The following is a 20818-nucleotide window of genomic DNA, read 5'->3' on the forward strand; positions in this document are numbered from 1 at the left end:
TGGTCAAAGGCAAGTGACCCAGACTCTGTCCCCTCTGCTTTCAGGTTCTACTTATCTTCAATCCAGGCTTGAATCACACCAGACACTTTCCTCTTCTACGGCAGCAGCACTTTGCAGCAGATCACCAATGAAATCAACGACGATTCCCGACACCAAAAGACACCTATGCACCCGGCTTCCCTGGGTGAGGTAACTAGAGTACTCGGGTGTTCCCGTGGGTGTTGGCCCTAGAACCCCTTAAGCCTAAAGGGGTTTGCTCAAAGTCCTTCTCCAAGAGTCCCCAATCTTTAAATTTCCAACCGCGACTTTCCCCATAGACGCTAACAGTGATTCGCGGCTGTGTTCTCACACTGCACGCGTCCCCCCGTGGGTCCCCTGTGTCACTACCTTGGGTTGTTCCTTGTGGTCCCAGCAATTCTACAGGTTCTAGGCCTTGTCAAGTCGTGGTTCTTATACCACTTTCTTAATATATGGTTTGGTATGCCCCTAGGGCTCAACGTATATTGTGCTAATTTACTGTCTGATATTAAGTGTAACGTATGTGCTTTTACCTCTAGCCTCATAAAGAGACTAGTAGGGTGTGTTTAGAATAAATACATACAATTTATATATATATACCTGGTGTGGTTCTCCTTTCATTTGGTCATTCACAAGATTTTAGACTGTTAAAACAAACTGCTTTACATTCCTTCAAGACTTAGCCTGAAGGCTGCTCTCCATAGCTACCACTAGGATAGTTGTCTTTAACCCATCACCTCTAAGGGGCTGTTAGGACTGGTGCAAGGTGCCCACTATAACTAGTGGACAGCATGTGCCAGGATAACTTCTCACAATAGGTATTCCAGTGCACCCCCAGATCTGCTTAGGGATTTCATGGGCTGCTGGGTACAGAGACTACACCAATGCACCCCAAATATGGGGGCATATTATCAACAACTAGCGATATTTATCGCTAAATAGGCTTAGCGGAATTTTATTTATCGCCGAGCATCGCCAGATTTTATCGCAGAGATAACGTGCTATTAGCAACGTTTATCTCTGAAGCGATAACATTTCCGGCGATAGCGGCGAAATGCGTGAATATCGCTGTAAATCCAGCGATATTCATGCATTATCGCTAACAGGGACTTAGCCTGAATATCCACCTCCCATTGGCATGTGCCAGGATAACTTCTCACAATAGGTATTCCAGTGCACCCCCAGATCTGCTTAGGGATTTCATGGGCTGCTGGGTACAGAGACTACACCAATGCACCCCAAATATGGGGGCATATTATCAACAACTAGTGATATTTATCGCTAAATAGGCTTAGTGGAATTTTTTTTATCGCCGGATTTTATCGCAGAGATAACGTGCTATTAGCAACGTTTATCTCTGAAGCGATAACATTTCCGGCGATAGCGGCGAAATGCGTGAATATCGCTGTAAATCCAGCGATATTCATGCATTATCGCCAACAGGGACTTAGCCTGGATATCCACCTCCCATTGGGAGATTGTTTATGTGCAGGAAGATCTGCCTTCCTGCACATAAACAATCTTTAAATGCTGTTTTGTTACTTCTATGTGTGCTGCTTAAGGTACACACATAGAAGTTGCAAAAGAGCATTATTTTTTTAATGATTGTTTATGTGCAGGAAGGGCCCCCTACCTGCACATAAACATTCTTAGGCAATTTGATGTTTCCATGTGTGCTGTCAAAGGCAGCACACATAGAAACAGCAAAAACGAGGAGAAATAAAGCATTTCTCCTCGTTTTGCCTGTTTAAGACCAGGTTATCCGTGGTCTTAATTTGGAGCTGCACCCTATTTACGCTGCCCTTGTAAAATAGGGGGCAGCGTCAAAATCAATGGGTGTTGCAGTGGAACGCCCACCGCAACACCCATTGATCTCCCCTTTCACGGTAAACACGGCGTGAAGGGGGCCTTTTACTGACAAGGCAGCGTTAAGCCACGTTAAGTGGCTTAACACTGCCTTGTAAATAAGGCGAGCCCCCTATCGCCATCACAACGTCACTGAAAGTGACGTTGTGGTGGCAATAGGGGCTTGTAAATATGCTCCTGTGACTCGCAGCTTCAAAGTTAAAACAGTTTTTACTTAATTTAAGTTCAACCATGTTAGATCCAACTATTGTTGAATTTGATCAGATGTTGACTAGATGTAGTGAATATTTTGTTGTATTAGGGAGATTAACGACTGATTGGGTGAGATTCAACTAGTTATGAAATTTGCATTACTGTGTTAAATATTGTTGTTAAGGTGGGAAATAAACCAGCAAAGACGATTAATACTGGTCCCTAAGTGCAAAACTGACCATCTGTGGCTCGAGAATAAAACAAACGAATCTTTGGTCTTCTCAGACACCCCCACCACCTACTCATTCTTCGACAGACGAAGTGAGTGGCTGTCGAATTCCCACTGCCAGGAAGTCTTACAACGTTAACATGGGGTACAAACTCTCCGAAAGCCTGGTAAAGACAGCATAACATTCTGAGTGCCAGTCACCCAAGGGTTGGTGGGTCTCTATCAATGACCAGAGTTGGTAGTAGCCGTCTTCTCAAGTATCCCATTGGGAGGTGGATATTCAGGCTAAGTACCTGTTAGCGATAATGCATGAATATCGCTGGATTTACAGCGATATTCACGCATTTCGCCGCTATCGCCGGAAATGTTATCGCTTCAGAGATAAACGTTGCTAATAGCACGTTATCTCTGCGATAAAATCCGGCGATGCTCTGTGAAATTTTTTTTTTCGCTCAGCCTATTTAGCCAGTTATATAACAGGCCATTTTGATATTTTTTATTTTATTTTGTGGCAGTGTTTTACTTGAAATTGGCGGGATATATGTGGTGGTGTATTTTACTGCATGTGATTTGAATAGGCAGGTATATTCTTTTGGTTGGGTAGTTTTACCGTTTATACTTTGTTTTTGTACATTCCATTGTTCCTAAGTTATTAAAGTATTGTTATTGGTGGCATCATTTTAGTACGAACTTTATGTATTGATTTAGTTGCGCAGTCGCACTTGGGTTTAGTTGCTCAGTTTTACTCTTTGTGATTCAGTGGGTAAAGGAGGGTACAATAGGGGGAAACTATGAAGATAAAAGACAAAAGCCATGAAATGTTTCCTTAAAAATGACCATACCATTTTGGGAATTAAATCAATAATATTTTGTTTTTTTAATATTTTATTGTGTTTTCAGGAGATTTTGTCATCTTTGGCCTCGGAAGAATGTGATGTTGTCCTGAAGGACTTTGTGCAAAAAAATAGCGTAAGTACAATGAGTGTTGTAATATTTCCTTTTTGTATATCAAACGTTAATAAAGTTTAGCTCAGGCACGTATGTGCCCATAACCTCGTTAAAATTATCGCTGTTTTAGCGGCAGGAAACTGCCGCTAAAATGACGATAATGGGCTTGCTAATATGCGTTAAAGAATTCCAATAGAAGCCCAGGTTAGATGTCCTGCACATCTAGCCTGGGATTCTATTGGAATTCTATAACGCATATTATCAAGCCCATTTTCTTCGTTTTAGCGGCATTTTCCTGCCGCTAACAGCGATAATTTTAATGAGGTTCTTGCTAATATGCCCCCATGAGTCTAGCACTGAATCGCGCTATGGGCTCATGCGTTAAGTATATAGACACTATCATTTGAATGTGATGCAACGCACAAGCACTGGCGCAAATCCTTTGTAGATTTGGACAACAGTAGGGCATATTCACAACAAAGTGGTGAAGCGTGTCATTAAGCCAAGAAGGCTAACGGCACGCTTCTTCTCTTTAGAAACGCATGGTTGCACCATATTTACTAGAATATGGTGCAGCCCTGCGTTTCCTCCTGCGCTGGCGCTAACCTTAGCTGCCTAGCACCAACGCAGGCACCCTTGCACCACAGTGCCAGGGTGCCTGTGTTCAGGGGAAGATTGTTTATGTGCAGGAAGATCTGCCTTCCTGCACATAAACAATCTTTAAATGCTGTTTTGTTACTTCTATGTGTGCTGCTTAAGGTACACACATAGAAGTTGCAAAAGAGCATTATTTTTTTAAATGATTGTTTATGTGCAGGAAGGGCCCCCTTCCTGCACATAAACATTCTTAGGCAATTTGATGTTTCCATGTGTGCTGTCAAAGGCAGCACACATAGAAACAGCAAAAACGAGGAGAAATAAAGCATTTCTCCTCGTTTTGCCTGTTTAAGACCAGGTTATCCGTGGTCTTAATTTGGAGCTGCACCCTATTTACGCTGCCCTTGTAAAATAGGGGGCAGCGTCAAAATCAATGGGTGTTGCAGTGGAACGCCCACCGCAACACCCATTGATCTCCCCTTTCACGGTAAACACGGCGTGAAGGGGGCCTTTTACTGACAAGGCAGCGTTAAGCCACGTTAAGTGGCTTAACACTGCCTTGTAAATAAGGCGAGCCCCCTATCGCCATCACAACGTCACTGAATGTGACGTTGTCGTGGCAATAGGGGCTTGTAAATATGCTCCTGTGACTCGCAGCTTCAAAGTTAAAACAGTTTTTACTTCATTTAAGTTCAACCATGTTAGATCCAACTATTGCTGAATTTGATCAGATGTTGACTAGATGTAGTGAATATTTTGTTGTATTAGGGAGATTAACGACAGATTGGGTGAGATTCAACTAGTTATGAAATTTGCATTACTGTGTTAAATATTGTTGTTAAGGTTGCAAATAAACCAGCAAAGACGATTAATACTGGTCCCTAAGTGCAAAACTGACCATCTGTGGCTCGAGAATAAAACAAACGAATCTTTGGTCTTCTCAGACACCCCCACCACCTACTCATGCTTCGACAGACGAAGTGAGTGGCTTTCGAATTCCCACTGCCAGGAAGTCTTACAACGTTAACATGGGGTACAAACTCTCCGAAAGCCTGGTAAAGACAGCATAACATTCTGAGTGCCAGTCACCCAAGGGTTGGTGGGTCTCTATCAATGACCAGAGTTGGTAGTAGCCGTCTTCTCCAGTATTTTCAGTACAATTGGGATGTCATAAATGGGGCAAAAGTTCCCAGATAGGATAGGACTAACGCATCAACGGAAGCAGAGTTATAAAATATTGCCTTATAAATAAGGAGACTTACGTGAGGCATCAAAATTGATTTAATAATGAAACCTATGCGACTGGGATGGCCACTGAGTCAAAAGGACCTGTTTTGCTACATTTCTGCTACTCTATGTTTTACTCTACATCCAATTTAATGCCACTGAGAATTTTTAAGCTCACCAAATATACATAAGAAAAAATCTAAATGTACAACTGAAATATAAAATAATGATTTTGACAAGAAAGCATGCAATGCCCCATCTCACACCAACACTGAAGTTGTCCTGAAATCCTAAATGGGTAATTACTCCTTCTGTGTTACAAGTAACAAGAAATGTATCTCTTGTAGCTGGCCTACCCTCTGTCTTCTTTGAACTCTAATTAATGAGGAACTGCGTTTTCATAACATATTAGAGGCACCCAAAAAAGGGGATGTCTGAATGAACAGAGCTTTGAGCAAGAAAGGGAAAGCTTTCTCCATCCATGGTTTCTTTTTGTAAGGACAACTTCTCGGGTAAGTGTTACTGCCTGGTGACCGCTTCAGAGCCAGGGCTCAGTTTGGCCTGGCAGTTCTCATTTGAAGGGTGGCCTGTATCAGAATATACCTCTTTTTTACGCATTATTTTTCCCCGCAGGGAATTACAACGCAGTTGTTACTACGACCACGTTGTAACCACGCATACCATTACTCCGCAAGTTGTAACAACAACTTGCGGAGGGGGTGGCGCTGGAGGTTGGAATAGTATAATATACTATGCCAACTCCAGTCTGTGCGGACAGTAGGGAAGATGTTGGATTTTAAATCCAACACCTTCTGCCCCCTCCGCAAGTCGTTATTCCAGCGTTGTAATTCCCTGCACGGAACCCTTTTCGTGGTAAACGTTGTTTAACCCTGTGTCGTCTCCACATCCCAGCATTCCTGGTTTGTTAATCAGTTTCCTGAAATGTGGGAATGGAAGACAGCCAAAAGGATTTGGCATCCCCTCTCTTCCACCCAGCTTAACAACTGGGAGAGAGGGGCAGGGCACATGCAGGAAGGATAGGCCCCGCATGTGCCCCCCTCAGGTATGATAAGAGCAACCCCCTTTTCAATTGTACCTTACTTTACAGCTCTCTTGCCTCTGCACTGTACGTATTGTGCTGGTTATGTGTTAAGTCTGTGCTTGCCCTGTATAAGTAGCACTGGTCTGTGTTGACGTCTGGCGATGATGGTACTGTGGGCCTGATACTGTCTCTCTCACAGATTCAGTTTGTGCCTGGAGCCTCAGTAATTGTGCGGATAGCAGACGGCCGAAGGGATGCGGAGCTTGGAGCACACATACACACGGTGAGCACAGAGTTAGGAGACACAACTTTGAGTCTTAAAGTGTTGCACTTAGCAACAAAACACTCTTGACTACTACAATTTTCTCTCCCTAGCCAGGCAAGGTAAGAGGACTGCATTATTTTCCTAATTTTTGCAGCCCTTTTCAGATAACTATGGAGGCTGTAACTATAATTTACTGGGCAGTGTATATGTATTCCTCTGTCTATCATCAGTCTGTACCACGCTGCAGGGAACGGACCAATCCTTAATGGTTAGACACACAACATCTGGGTGCTGTACGATGTATGTGAGAGTGGTAGTTTGTCATGAGCCAACTGGAAAATAAAATGGTGTGTTATAATGTGTGGTTATGTGTTCCTGATACTAGAAGGATGCGTGTATCGAAGATTACATGAAAAAATCATTGGTATCTTTCATAGATTCACATGTTTGAACAATTCCTGATAGACTTACAGCTCGACCATGGGGAAAGATTCAAGCATGTGAGGCTGTCAAAGATATAATACTGGAAATGAAACAAAAAATTACCTGTAACTACAGCTCTACTGTATGTTTAGATTTCATAGATTCACATTCTTGAATCATTAAACATCGGACTCCTAATTCTTTGAAGGGAATGGTTCATGCATGTGAATCTATGAAAGTTAGTTACCCATCGCTACAGTTCTGCAGGGTTGGTATCTTTCATAGATTCACATGCTTGAATTTTTTCCTATTGTTTGGTTGGAAGTCACACTGGGAATGATTCAGTCTGTGAATCCATGAAGGACCAATGCTGGCCAATGTTTGGTTGTGATGCCCTGAAACGTCTGTTTCCCGATCCAGAGAGAAAATTTGGATGTTGGTGGGCCAGAATGACTATCAATGATCCATAGTATTTTTCCTGTGAACAAACCTTTCCCTAAGTGAGGGTCATCTTCCCCTGGAATGGAAAGCGGCTCAGGTGATACCTATTCGGAAAAAACTCGAAGGCCCCTATGACAGACCTCTCTAATCTCCGGCCCATCTCGATCCTGCCCCTTCTGAGCAAGCTACTTGAAAAACATGTAAATAAACATCTGTCCGACCAAGTAGCGCGCAAAGGCAGCCTGGACCCCTTTAGGTCCAATTACAGCACAGAATCTGCCCTGCTAGCGGTCACGGGCAACATCAGGATGACCCTAGACAGGGGCCAATCTACGATTCTGGTGCCGTTGGACCTATCTGCCGCATTCAACGCGGTCTCACATCAGATCCTGCTCAGGAGAATGGAGGAGATCAGACTTAGAGACTCCAACCTCCAGTGGATGAGGAGTTTTCTCTCTTCCCGTTCCCAAACCATTAACTTGGGTCCGTACCGCTCGGCAACTACGACACTGACCAAGGGAGTTCCACAGGGCTCCTGTCTGAGCCCTTCCTTATTTATTATCTTTGTTGCCCCCTTGGCCAAGCTCCTTAGAACATGTGGTTTTATTCCCATATCCTATGCCGACAATATGCAGCTTTTATTTCCTTTCACCAATTTCACCCCTTCTGTTCATGCCATTTCCAACTGGATGAGAGGTAACTTTCTCCAATGTAACGTCGGAAAGACAGTGTAGGAGAGTAGGGTCTGCTTCCCATGGTTACCCCCACTTTTTGCTGTCATTCTCTGGTTTTTTGACTTTAGTGTGGCTGTGGACCTGCTAATCAGGCCCACAGCCCAGCTGTTTTCTCTCTAAATTGATGCCATGTACTTTAGGTACATACCAGATTGGTTACTGGGTCACCCTTGTGAGCCCCTGTATAGTGTACCACAGGTACCCAGGGCATAGGTGCACCCTAGGCCTACCAGGGGCTGCAGCATGTATTGTGCCACCCCTGGTTTGCCTTCCAAACTGACACCACAGGTCTGTTCACGCAGCCTGGGTAAGGTGGTGTAATCACCCCTTACTTAGATATAGTATACCTATATCTATATATACATATAGACACATATACACCTATAAGTCACTCCTATGGCAGGCCTTAACAATCCTTGTGGCAGAGTGCTTAGTTTTATGTGAGTGTGCTCCCTAGCATGAGCTGAGCCCCTCTGCAGCTTTCGGAACCATCTTCTTATAGCTGTTCTATGATATGACCATACCATATACTCTTAAGTGCATTATAATCCTCGCGGTTAATGTTAACTTTGGTAAAAATGTCGTGCAAGGTGTCAAATACTTTAAAATACTACCCCCCACCCCCCACCCGCTAGTTCTGGTGGTAGCATTCCACCCTTGTAGAGGGAGAAGACATATAGTTACTGGTAAACCCGGTTAAAGTTAAACAGAGCCTCAGCATCACAAAATGGATGCTGCTGCCACAGACACGAGTCTGACCTCCTGCTGCTGGACGAAACTCTGGCAGGGGAGGGTTGGACAATAGGTTTCCTGTCCAGGGAGGTGCCAGCACCTCCCCAGACAGGCTTTAGTGTATTGGGGCAGGGAGGGCTGCATTCAGTGAATGCTTTCCAGACACTGCCTGGGGCACACAAGGTGCTCCATGCATTTCCTAGTTCAAACTGGTTGCTGGGGCACTCTGCCCCAGCTCTGGCGCGAAACTAGAAAAGGGATAGGGGTGTAACCACCCCCTTCCCAGGTCCTCCCTAGGAGGGACCTTAAGGGCAGTCCAGCCCCTAAACTTAGTATAAGTATAGGAGCCCAGTCACTAGGACTTTAGATTACCCTGCACGAAACTCTGAAACATAAATCCTGGACCCTCGACATTCCATTTCGACTGGAAGACAGAAGACATCTCCCTTGTGGTCAAGGAGTGACCACCCCGTTCAAACAGGCACCAACAGCAACTTTGCCGGTCTACATTTTTGAGGCTCCCGCCGGATCTCAAAGAATCTGCGACACAGGACACGGACTTCCAGACATCTCTGACCCTGACCTTCGCTCACAGCAAAGCTGACACCCGTGGCGGACACGAGAGACGTGGGACCGGAACTCCTGGACATCCTGCTTTTTGCAAGCTGCACTCACTTCACGAGGTAACTCGAAGTTGTGCATTGGGGTGCTTGAACCCCCAGAACCGAGCACCATTTGCACCGAAGCTCAGAGGCCTCCACTCCACGAGTGACCCGTGGGCCCCACTTTTGCATTTCAGCTTGATGCGTCTTCGTGGTTCCTTGCCCGTTGGCTAGTGAGCCCCCCGAAGACTTTTCTTTGAATCAAACTTGCTTTCCTGGTTGCTCCAGGCTTGCTCCAACTTCTCTGCCAAATAGAAGTTCCTCAAACCTGGCTGGTCTGCACCGAAGCCCATCTTGACTTCCTGCATGGGTTGCGTTTGCCAAAGCTTGTTGGGTCCAATCCGGATACCGACACCGCAGTCAACTAGATCCTTCGTGGGACAGCTTGAATCCAGCTCCTGGTTGTCGTCGACGCCTCCTGGCTGAAGAGACAAGCTTCACCTCCTCACCTGAAATCACCCGACATCTGGTGGCATCTTCCTATCGCCGCCCTGGTCACTGGCAAGTGACCCAGACTCTGTCCCTTCTGCTTTCAGGTTTTACAGATCTTCGATCCACCCTTGGATCCACCTGGACACTTTTCCTCTGGTCTCTGCAGCACTTCTTTGTAGATCTCCATTGAAATCGACCACGAAACCCGAATCCCACGGAAGCCGGGTGCATAGGTCTCTTTTGGTGAGGTATTGGCCCTCCTAGTGTCTAATTCCAAAAGGGTTCCATCGTAGTTTATTTATAAGTGTTCTTAAATTGTAAATTTGTAACTTGTTCGTTTTCCATAGAAAGTCAATGGTAAACCGCGGCTGTGTTTAGTCACTGCACGCGGCTCCCGTGGGCCTCCTAGATCCTAACCTTTGGTTGTTTAGAGTAGCCCCAGCGATTCCACAGGCCCCAGGCCTGCTTTCTAATTCTCATGTGGTTCTTATACCACTATTCTAGTATATGGTTTGTGAGGCCCCTAGGACAAAACGTATACTGTGCAACTTATCGTATAGTAATTGTGTTTAGAATAAATACATATATATTTGATATATACCTTGTGTGGTGTGCTTTCATTTGACACTCAAGAGATTATAATTGGTAAAACAACTCGCTTAATTCGCTCTCTGAAGTCTTAGCCTGAAGACTGCTCGTCACTGCTACCCCTAGGATAGCTTTCTATAAGGTTGACTTTACAGCCACCATCAATAAGGGTCGATTAGACTGGTGCAAGGTGCCCACTAGAACTAGTGGACATCATATGCCAGGCTAACTTCCCACAGACAGAAATCATGCTTTTCGGTGAGGCCCCATTGCTATGGACGCCTGATTGGTGGCCGGCGGACCTCGGCACTCTTCCGGCCCTTAAGTCCCTTGTCAAGAACTTGAGCATATGTTTAGACCAGTCACTCACCTTGAAAGAACACGTTGCACAGACTGCTGGCGCCTGTTTTCCTCTGCTGGGCCTCCTACACAGGTCTTCCCCTTGCTTTGGACTCTGCCTGTAAAATTCTGATGCAAACCCTTATACTGAGCCGCCTGGACTACTGCAATGCATTGTTGGTCTCAGCCAATGAATCTTCGTTATGCAGATTGCAGGTGGTCCAGAATACTGCGGCACGCCTGGTCCTAAATTCCCCCCAAAAAACCTCTTCCCTTCCTCTCCTTCTCCAACTGCATTGGCTTCCAGTTGGAAGAGGGTAAAATTTAAAATCTGCTGCACGGTGCATAAGGCCTTATATAATATCGGGCCTTTGTACTTTGCAGATAAATTCACTCCTTATGTGCCCTCCAGATCCCTCCGCTCGGGAACTAAATCTCTGCTCATAGTTCCAGAGTCAGAAGAGCCAGGCTAGGTAGCCTTCTCCCACCTTGCCCCTCTCTACTGGAACCAGCTTCCCATTGATCTGAGACTGTGTTCGGATCATCTTCAGTTCAGGAAGCACCTTAAGACTATTCTGTTTTGATCATACTCTTTAGCTACCCCTCCATCTGTTTTCACAGAGGAGAGATACCCCTGTGGGGGTCGATTCAGGAGCTATATAAATAAATAAATAAAATAATAAATAGAATGTTGAAGCATTACTGGGTCGTCTGTTCGTTGACTACACTTTTTTTGCTTTAGTGCCTGTTAAGACTCATTCCTTTTGCAAACCTAGACAAATCTAAATCTCACACTCCACACACTCCTGCAACAAACTGCCAGGGTACGAACATCAAATTTTGCCAACATGGAGGAGTCCTTTCCAGGCAAAAATAGGACAGAAGCTTTCTGCCGTAGTATGGATTGTAAGGGAATTGCAGAATCACAAAATGTGTAGGGGCATATTTACAATGAAGTGACAAAGTGCGGTGTTAACCTTCCTGGCTTAACGCCGCACTCCGCCACTTCAAAAATGCAAGCTGCACCATATTTACAACAACATCCTGCAAGGATGTCTGAGTTGAGGGGAAAATCGTTTATGTGCAGGAAGGTCCCCCTTCCTGCACATAAACAATCTTTAAATGATGTTTTGTAACTTTTATTACAACAGCACACATAGAAGTTGCAACATTTTATTTCTTTTTTTTTTATTGTTTATGTGCAGGAAGGTCCCCCTTCCTGCACATAAACAATCTTTAAATTATGTTTTGTAACTTTTATTACAACAGCACACATAGAAGTTGCAACATTTTATTTCTTTTTTTTTATTGTTTATGTGCCGAAAGGGACACCTTCCTGCACATAAACAATCAATGGCAATTTGCTACCTCTATGTGTGCTGCTCAACGCAGCACAAATGGTCTTAAACAGGCAAAATGAGAAGAAATGCTTTATTTCTCTTCGTTTTTGCTGTTTCCATGTTTTCCCTGGTCTTAATTTTGGCGCTGCCTCCTATTTACGCCGCCCTTCTAAATAGGGGACAGCATCAAAATCAATGGGTTTGGCATTGGAATGCCCACCGCAATACCCATTGCCCTCCCCTTTCAAGCTAAGTACAGCGTGTAAGGGTGCCTTACTAACAGTGGTTTAACGCTGCCTTGTAAATAAAACCAACCCAACAACCAAGATGCCAATACTGATAAAATATCAAAACACTTTAATGAATGGCGCAAAGACGATCAAACAATGCGACCAAAAGCTCATCAATGGCCTTTATTTCAATAATACAAATTAATATTTTGTTTGCATAGATTAAAAAAGGGAACATACTAATACATACAATACACCAAAATAATATATCAAAACTATTCTGAAAATGTAATAACCCATCATACTTCAATCTACCTACATACCACTTGCAATCAAACTCTCATTCAATCACCACATTCACCACACACCACAATAGTCCTCACGGCCAATATAACTCAATTCCACAACCTGTAGAATGACCCAACCAAACAAAGCAATGGTTAATCCTATTCTTCGTAGAGCACGTTATAAAATATTCACAACAATTTATATTTAAATAAAGATTTGTATTGAATATGCACCACAAAACCAAAACTGTTTTAATAACAATTGTTTGGTAATAAGCAATAAGGTCTACGCGTTGGTACAAAGTCAAAGTTTATTATGTTTTGGCTCTCAATGAGGGCCACATAAACACACAATTATACAAAATTAATAACGAATAAATCACATAACAAGACAGAAAGGAAACACTACTTATCTACTGGTCAAGCGATCATCAAAACATCTCCCTGTACATCATTAATAAATATCTAAAAACCCTTAAAAAAAATTAAAAATTCTGGAACAGAACATTTCATTTGGGGGACAGTAAAGTGCATGGAAGAACATGTTTACATTTAAAATTCCTAGTTGTAGACAAATTGGTTTTAACCATTTATAGCGCAATGGGCGCAATGCGGGACAAATAAACAAGACATGATTACGATCCTGTACAGCATTATTACAGAGATTACATATTGGAGATATCCCATACCATTTTGCTAAAAGGAGATTTAGCGGAAGCAGATCATGTCTTAAAAGGTACCATAACCTACGGACTCTATGGGGAATATTCCAAATAAGGTATTGTTGGGCCAGCTTTGGGATATATGTTTTTACCAGGGATTCCCTTTCTTTTTGTCTAGGTTGGGCAAGTATATCCAACTTATAACAGAGTTCCCAGGATGCACATTTTAATTTAGACTTTAGCTCAGAAGGTGAAAGTATAAATAAAGTGCTTTCATCCAATTCTAGCAAAGATGCTGCTTTTCTAAAGTTTTTTACCAGCAAAGAGAACTCGTTAAAATTGCCCAAGAGTTCCTTTTTAATGGCTTCTCGTAAGGAACCCGGTTTTCCTCTGGCCAAACAGGCTACCCATCTTACGAGGGCTACCAACCCCTGTACCCAACAACTTCGGAGTCCGAATTCAAGCCTGCATGAGGATGTAGAGCATGCTGTATTAAAGGAAGAGATTTTCCTTAATACCTTTCCTTCCATTTTTTGCAAAAATCCCCATTGTTGCAACTCCACTAATTCAATTCCATATAGTAGAGTTGCAGGAATTTTTGCTCTAAATACATCCAGAAAAAGTGAGAAATGTCTCTTCCCTGTGGCATTGTACAAGGAACATAACCCCATACCATGAGCCAGCGCTTTACGTGAGTTGTGTTCAATATGGGGATTCTCACTGAGATTTGCTGAGATTATTTTGCCTAAAAAGGTATAGGTTTTAACCACCTCTAGTTTTTGTCCACCAATAGCCCAACTATAGCTTCCAGACCTACTTTTTTTCTTACCAAAGATGCACATGATTTTACTTTTCGATATATTAATTTTCATGTAATGTGTTTCAGCAAATTGATTCAATGCATGTAGACGATTAGATAAACCCTTCGGGGTCAAATCTAAAACAAGTATGTCATCCGCATACATTAGGATCGATATAGATGACCCTCCAATTGTCGGGGCTAATCCCTCACAAGCTGCAATGGAAGCTGGTAGGTCTGCCGTATATAGAGAAAACAATATAGGGGCCAGTATACACCCTTGTTTTAAACCAGTCTGAGAAGGGATAGATTGAGAAAGACCCCTTTCTCCGCCTTGTAGCACCTTACACCACGTGTTCGAGTGAAGGGACCTAACTAATTCAAGTAGATACACTGGCATACCCAATGCGGCCAGCTTTCTCCACAGCGTTGGACGGTCCACCTTGTCAAACGCTGTGGAGAAATCTATAAATGCCGCATATATGCCTCCACCTCGAACACGAACATGCTTGTCCACAATAACCTGTAATAATGTCAAGTTATCTAAAGTTCTATGCTCCTTACGAAATCCTGTTTGTTCCATGGGTAAAATATCATTTAATTCTACCCATTCTGTTATTAACATTAAAAGACATTTAGCGGACATTTTTCCTATTGAGTCCAATAGAGCTATTAGACGATAGTTAGTGGGCTTATCCCGGTCACCCTTTTTAAATATGGGAATTAATATACTTCCCCTCCAAGAGTCGGGGACTGTTCTTGATATAAAGCATGCTTGAAACACTGGAAGAAGAATCCTACTCCAGGTGGTAACATCTTGCTTAATTATTGACATGGGCAGTTCGTCCGGACCCATTGCTCCGGAAGAGCGCATACTCTTTATCACGGTAGCTATGGATTTCTCGGTAGGGAGTTCTATTTTATGCTCTCTATTTGGGCCTGGATCCCATTTATCCCCCACTGTACCATTGGGTGCATATAGGGTAGTTACAAATAGTATCCAGACATCTTCTGCAATAGAGATTGGAATGGGAGTTGTTATTGATCCACATCCTTTCCCTATTATGGACCAGAAATCTCTAGATTTATTATAGGTCGAAGCCTCTCTTAACCTAATCCAGAGTGAATCTTCTTTTTCTCTTTTTAGCTTAGATCTCAATCTGACCCTCCTTCTTTTTAATAAGGCTAACTTACGCTCATTTTCCCTAGATCTATTAAGGTACTGTTGCCTCACAAGTTTATTTATCTCCTTATTTAAAAATAGTAATTTGCTAGGAGAGAAGTGTAACTTTTTAGGGTTTCCAGTTTTCTTAGCTATATTGATGAGTTTCCTTATAAATTTTTCAAGATGTAAAAATTCCATACCTTGCCAGTCATCTAGTTCTAGCAAAGTTTGGACAAGAATATTTTGTACATCCTTCATACAGCTAGATTCCCAGAAGCATCTTCCAGCCTTACAATTAATAGAAATTCCTCTGTTCACTAAGGACCAAGAATTCGTTTCTGGAGGATTTATTGAGACAGTTATGTTAATCATTTTATGGTCACTCAAAGACGAGTGAGAGATCACCATATCTTGGATAAAAGAGAACGTGTCGTAGTCCGTAATTGCATAATCCAAGATAGATTCACCCCTAAACGATCCATGTGTATAGTTAGCGGGAGTGTCAGAAGGCATCCTACCGTTTACGATAAGCCCCTCTAAGTAACTAAGGGGCATATTACCAATGTTAAGCGATATTTATCGCTAACGATGTTTAGCAACAAATTTTTTACCGCTAAGCATCGCCAGAAATTATCGCAGATAAACCTTGGTATTACCAAGGTTTATCGCAAATGCGATAAAAAACGGCCGCAATGCATGAATATTGCTGAAAAGTCAGCGATATTCATGCATTACCGAGCTAATGCTCTTAGCCATGTTATCCACCTCCCATTGGATAACATGGCTAAGAACTGCTCAGGGCAGGTGTTAGCTTTTGGAGATATTCGCGCTTAGCGCGAATATCTCCAAAAGTTGGTAATAGGAGATAGCGATGTTAGCGACTGTTTCCAGTCGCTAACATCTTGGCACGCCCACTTTGCATGTCATTAGTGATAAATATCACTGACATGCAAAGTGGGACCCAAGATCGTCGCTATCTCCTACTAGCTGTCACTAACTGGTGTTAGCGACAGCTAGGTAATAGGGAGATCATTTTATCTCCGCTTTCTTGGCTTTTAAAGCCAAAAAAGCGGAGATAAACCCCCTTGGTAATATGCCCCTAAGTTCCTCAAGCAGTATCTTTCCTCTTTTATTAGTTTTTATTTTAGTAGGAAAGAGTGCTTTTGGGATATTATATGCTTCTTCCTTAGTTTTGTTTCTAAACATGTCTAGACTTAAATTAGACACTTTGCTATTTAAGTCACCCACAAGTAAAATATAAGGGGGGTGATCGAGCTCTAGTAATTGTTTAACATAAGAAAACATTCGCTTTAGAACTGTGTTAAAAATATCTTCAGGGGGGATATATGCGTTTAAAATTATAAATGAAGACCGTCTACCCACTGACGCTAGATTGCTAATAGTTATAGATTGGAAGAGATTGCTAGTGTCCGTGAAATGGGAGAATTGCCATTGTAAAGAATTAGATAACAAACAGGCAATTCCACCTCTTGCATGGCCTTTTTTGGAGGGAATAGCGGGGGCCTCCAGAACAAAGTAATCTTTCCCTCCATATAGGAGATTTTTACACCATGTTTCCTGAATACATAGCACATCTGCGTTTAAAGAAAGTAAAAAATCAAGTTTCTCTTAGCAATTATACAGGCCTGCAGCATTCCAAGAGACAATTTTTAAATGACTGTTAAAGATGTTGAGATAGTCGTGGGTTGTTCGATGTATTGTTTGATAGAACTCCTGGTAGCCAGTTCCACATTTGGTTGTCTTCTATTAGGGGAGTATCAGTGTTGTCAGGTTGTGGGAATTTCCGTGAGAAACCATTCGTTTACCTCTAGAGACCCAGATTTTTAGGTCTTTATTACAAGTGGATGGGTCATCCTGCCTAGAGCCCAACTTTGTAATTCTTTCTCTAGAGGAAATACACTGAACAGTATTATCAAAGGGTAACACATCAATTCCTCTACGTTGAAAAACATCCGCCTGTTGGAATACGAGATTAGTTATTATTTTAGAGTAAAATTTTACCCTTGTTCGTTGCCCATTTACAGATCTTATCGGGGAAACCAGATCAATATCATTTGACAAAATTAGTTTTAAGCTTTCTATTTCTTTAAAGCAGTTAAGCAACCAAGATATATTCAGTTTTAGATCTAGGTCAAATAAGGGAAGAAAATCCAATGTCAAAGTATCCACACATATGATAGGTGTTTTCACTGGCTGAATAATTGCACTCCTAGCTACATCAGGTTGGGGCCGAAAAGTAGGTGCAGATGGATTAAGTACCTTTGTTACTATAGGCACGTTTCTTATATCTTCAACACCTGATGCTAGGGGTTCTAATACATTTACCACAGAGCATGGAACTACCCCATTCATAATACCTTCAACAGGGGTACCTTCCAATGCATTGTTAGTGATACACCCCACTACCTCTTTGGCAGGAGTATCCAATAGTGAACTATTAGCACTTTCTATAACATCAGGCACTTCAGATATTATGTGTTTTTGGAAGATAATTTGCCTCTGTCTTTTCTTTTTGTATTTACGAAGCAGTTTTCTATTTTTCCCTTTAGTTTTTACTTTTGCTGTTTTATTAGTCGTTAAAATTCCTTCAGGTTCTTTTTTTTCCTGGATAAAGATGGGGAAAAGTTCATTTCCGACCGTTTGTAATACCTCTACCAAGCTTTCTTCCTTCACTATAGGTTCTAATTCTTTTCTCTGTTTTAAGGAAGATGGGGTAGGGGTCTCGAAGGGCTCATGAATATCAACCTTTAAAGTCATCCCCAACGGTGCATTTTTTCCCAAAGAATTAGTGTTATCTACGACTTTTTGAACAACAAATTCAGTAGGAGGAATAGTCACATTCTCAACGTTTTTAGCCAGCAGAGCCTTCAATATCTCGGTAACTGAAGTCAAAATGCAGTCGGAGCTCACTGCAAATTTACCAAGTAAAAGTAATATAGAAGACAGTATTTGTTCAAGTGCTATCAGAGACTCAGAGATCGGTTTTTCATTTTTAGGATAGCCGGATGGAGTAAAAGCGTAAATCCCCGATAGATTAAGTTGTGGAGATTTCAAATTACTCTGCATTGAAAGGTTGTCATTAGATTTGATGGAAGGAGTGCTACTGTATAGCAGCAGTCCTGATGGCGTTGCTCCAATTGGAGTTTTATTGTGCTCCGGCTGAGTCAAAAATCTCTTTTCCATATAGCGACCACAGAGTTCGAGATCGATACTGGACGAAATAGATACATCTCCTGCATCTTCCTCCACATTTTCTCTTCCCTTAGAAGTGTTGTGCTGAGGTACTTGCGAGTTTGTTAACATGGTATCAGAGTCGAGTCCTTTTGATATATGTGCTGGGAGGATTTCATCGTTAGACTGAGTCAGAATAGGCTTATTTGTTTCCGTCGTTGGATCTAGATTAAGATCTTTCACCACATTGGTTTGCAGTTGTGATTGTGTTATTATTTCAACATCAGTTTTTGTAGGGACTTCTATGGGTTTTTTCACGGTTTGTTCCCAAATTTGTACCAACTGCATCTGCCCTTTCAGTTGTACGCTATTTTCATATTTATTTCTCAGGGGATTGGATCTTGTTTTTATACATGACCTCCCCCCTAGAACTCTCCCAGAACGTAATTTCTTTGCAGTCATGTTGACTGAAGAAAATCTAGCCCTACAGCAGGTTTATAGATCCAGAATATAAACAAACAGTCAGTAAAATATGAGTCCACAGGGAGAGAAGGTAAACGCTCGTAAAGGCGAGTGGCGTATTTCCTCGCAGGATATCAATTTGCGTATTTTATACGAACGTACAAAATAAGACTAAAACACAAAATAAAAATGAAAAATACCGGGGCCCAGCCCGGCCTACCTCGGCCACTGAGGGCCACAGAGGGCCCGCCCTTTGCCCGGGCTTAGCCCGGCGTCGCCCGCGCGCGTCCTGCGATGCGCGGACTTCCAGCTCAATTGAAGGCAGGTGAGGGGGGCGTGGCGGGGAGTTGTTCCTGTCCCAGATGGCTTGTGGACACTGATGTTGTTTCACTCCAACCGCCTACAATCCCACACAGGCGAGTGTTCGGGAAACGCGAGCAGTTATTCAGTAGCGCTGCCAAATAGCGCTTTCAGGGTGGCGGCGCTAGGACAGATTCAGGCGCTTTTTCTTCCAGCAAAAACTGCAACCACACGGCAGCTACAGGAAAGTGATTCTCCGCTCCACAGCGGACTTCCAGCTCAATTGAAGGCAGGTGAGGGGGGCGTGGCGGGGAGTTGTTCCTGTCCCAGATGGCTTGTGGACACTGATGTTGTTTCACTCCAACCGCCTACAATCCCACACAGGCGAGTGTTTCCCGCGAAGTGGGAAACGCGAGCAGTTATTCAGTAGCGCTGCCAAATAGCGCTTTCAGGGTGGCGGCGCTAGGACAGATTCAGGCGCTTTTTCTTCCAGCAAAAACTGCAACCACACGGCAGCTACAGGAAAGTGATTCTCCGCTCCACAGCGGACTTCCAGCTCAATTGAAGGCAGGTGAGGGGGGCGTGGCGGGGAGTTGTTCCTGTCCCAGATGGCTTGTGGACACTGATGTTGTTTCACTCCAACCGCCTACAATCCCACACAGGCGAGTGTTTCCCGCAAAGCGGGAAACGCGAGCAGTTATTCAGTAGCGCTGCCAAATAGCGCTTTCAGGGTGGCGGCGCTAGGACAGATTCAGGCGCTTTTTCTTCCAGCAAAAACTGCAACCACACGGCAGCTACAGGAAAGTGATTCTCCGCTCCACAGCGGACTTCCAGCTCAATTGAAGGCAGGTGAGGGGGGCGTGGCGGGGAGTTGTTCCTGTCCCAGATGGCTTGTGGACACTGATGTTGTTTCACTCCAACCGCCTACAATCCCACACAGGCGAGTGTTTCCCGCGAAGCGGGAAACGCGAGCAGTTATTCAGTAGCGCTGCCAAATAGCGCTTTCAGGGTGGTGGCGCTAGGACAGATTCAGGCGCTTTTTCTTCCAGCAAAAACTGCAACCACACGGCAGCTACAGGAAAGTGATTCTCCGCTCCACAGCGGACTTCCAGCTCAATTGAAGGCAGGTGAGGGGGGCGTGGCGGGGAGTTGTTCCTGTCCCAGATGGCTTGTGGACACTGATGTTGTTTCACTCCAACCGCCTACAATCCCACACAGGCGAGTGTTTCCCGCGAAGCGGGAAACGCGAGCAGTTATTCAGTAGCGCTGCCAAATAGCGCTTTCAGGGTGGCGGCGCTAGGACAGATTCAGGCGCTTTTTCTTCCAGCAAAAACTGCAACCACACGGCAGCTACAGGAAAGTGAGTCTACGCGTTTCAAACCCCCTTGGTGCCGGGGTTCTCATCAGGACCAGACACCACTGTGGAGACAGAAGAAAAACATAGAGGGGCAGATTTATGTTAACTGGCGCATCCCCAGGGATGCGCCAGTTAATGTGCGCCACAGTGGGAGACAGACAGAGGGAGGGAGGGAGACAGACAGAGGGAGGGAGGGAGGGAGGGAGACAGAGGGAGGGAGGGAGACAGAGGGATAGAGGGAGACAGACAGAGGGAGGGAGACAGAGGGTGAGAGGGAGACAGAGAGAGA

At 43.6% G+C, this 20818-nt stretch overlaps 1 protein-coding gene across 1 annotated transcript in view; it reads left to right on the forward strand.

Annotated features, from left to right (window-relative positions):
* The window catches only part of LOC144760234 (uncharacterized), a 303345-nt gene that overhangs the window by 269346 nt on the left and 13181 nt on the right, over positions 1-20818 (forward strand). The window contains exons 21-22 of the mRNA XM_078646520.1: positions 3206-3274; positions 6319-6402. Coding sequence (XP_078502646.1) covers positions 3206-3274; positions 6319-6402 — 153 coding nt within the window. The remainder of the gene's footprint in view (positions 1-3205; positions 3275-6318; positions 6403-20818) is intronic.

This window comes from Lissotriton helveticus, chromosome 1_1, assembly GCF_964261635.1.
Source record: "Lissotriton helveticus chromosome 1_1, aLisHel1.1, whole genome shotgun sequence".
In the NCBI taxonomy this organism is placed as follows: Eukaryota; Metazoa; Chordata; class Amphibia; order Caudata; family Salamandridae; genus Lissotriton; species Lissotriton helveticus.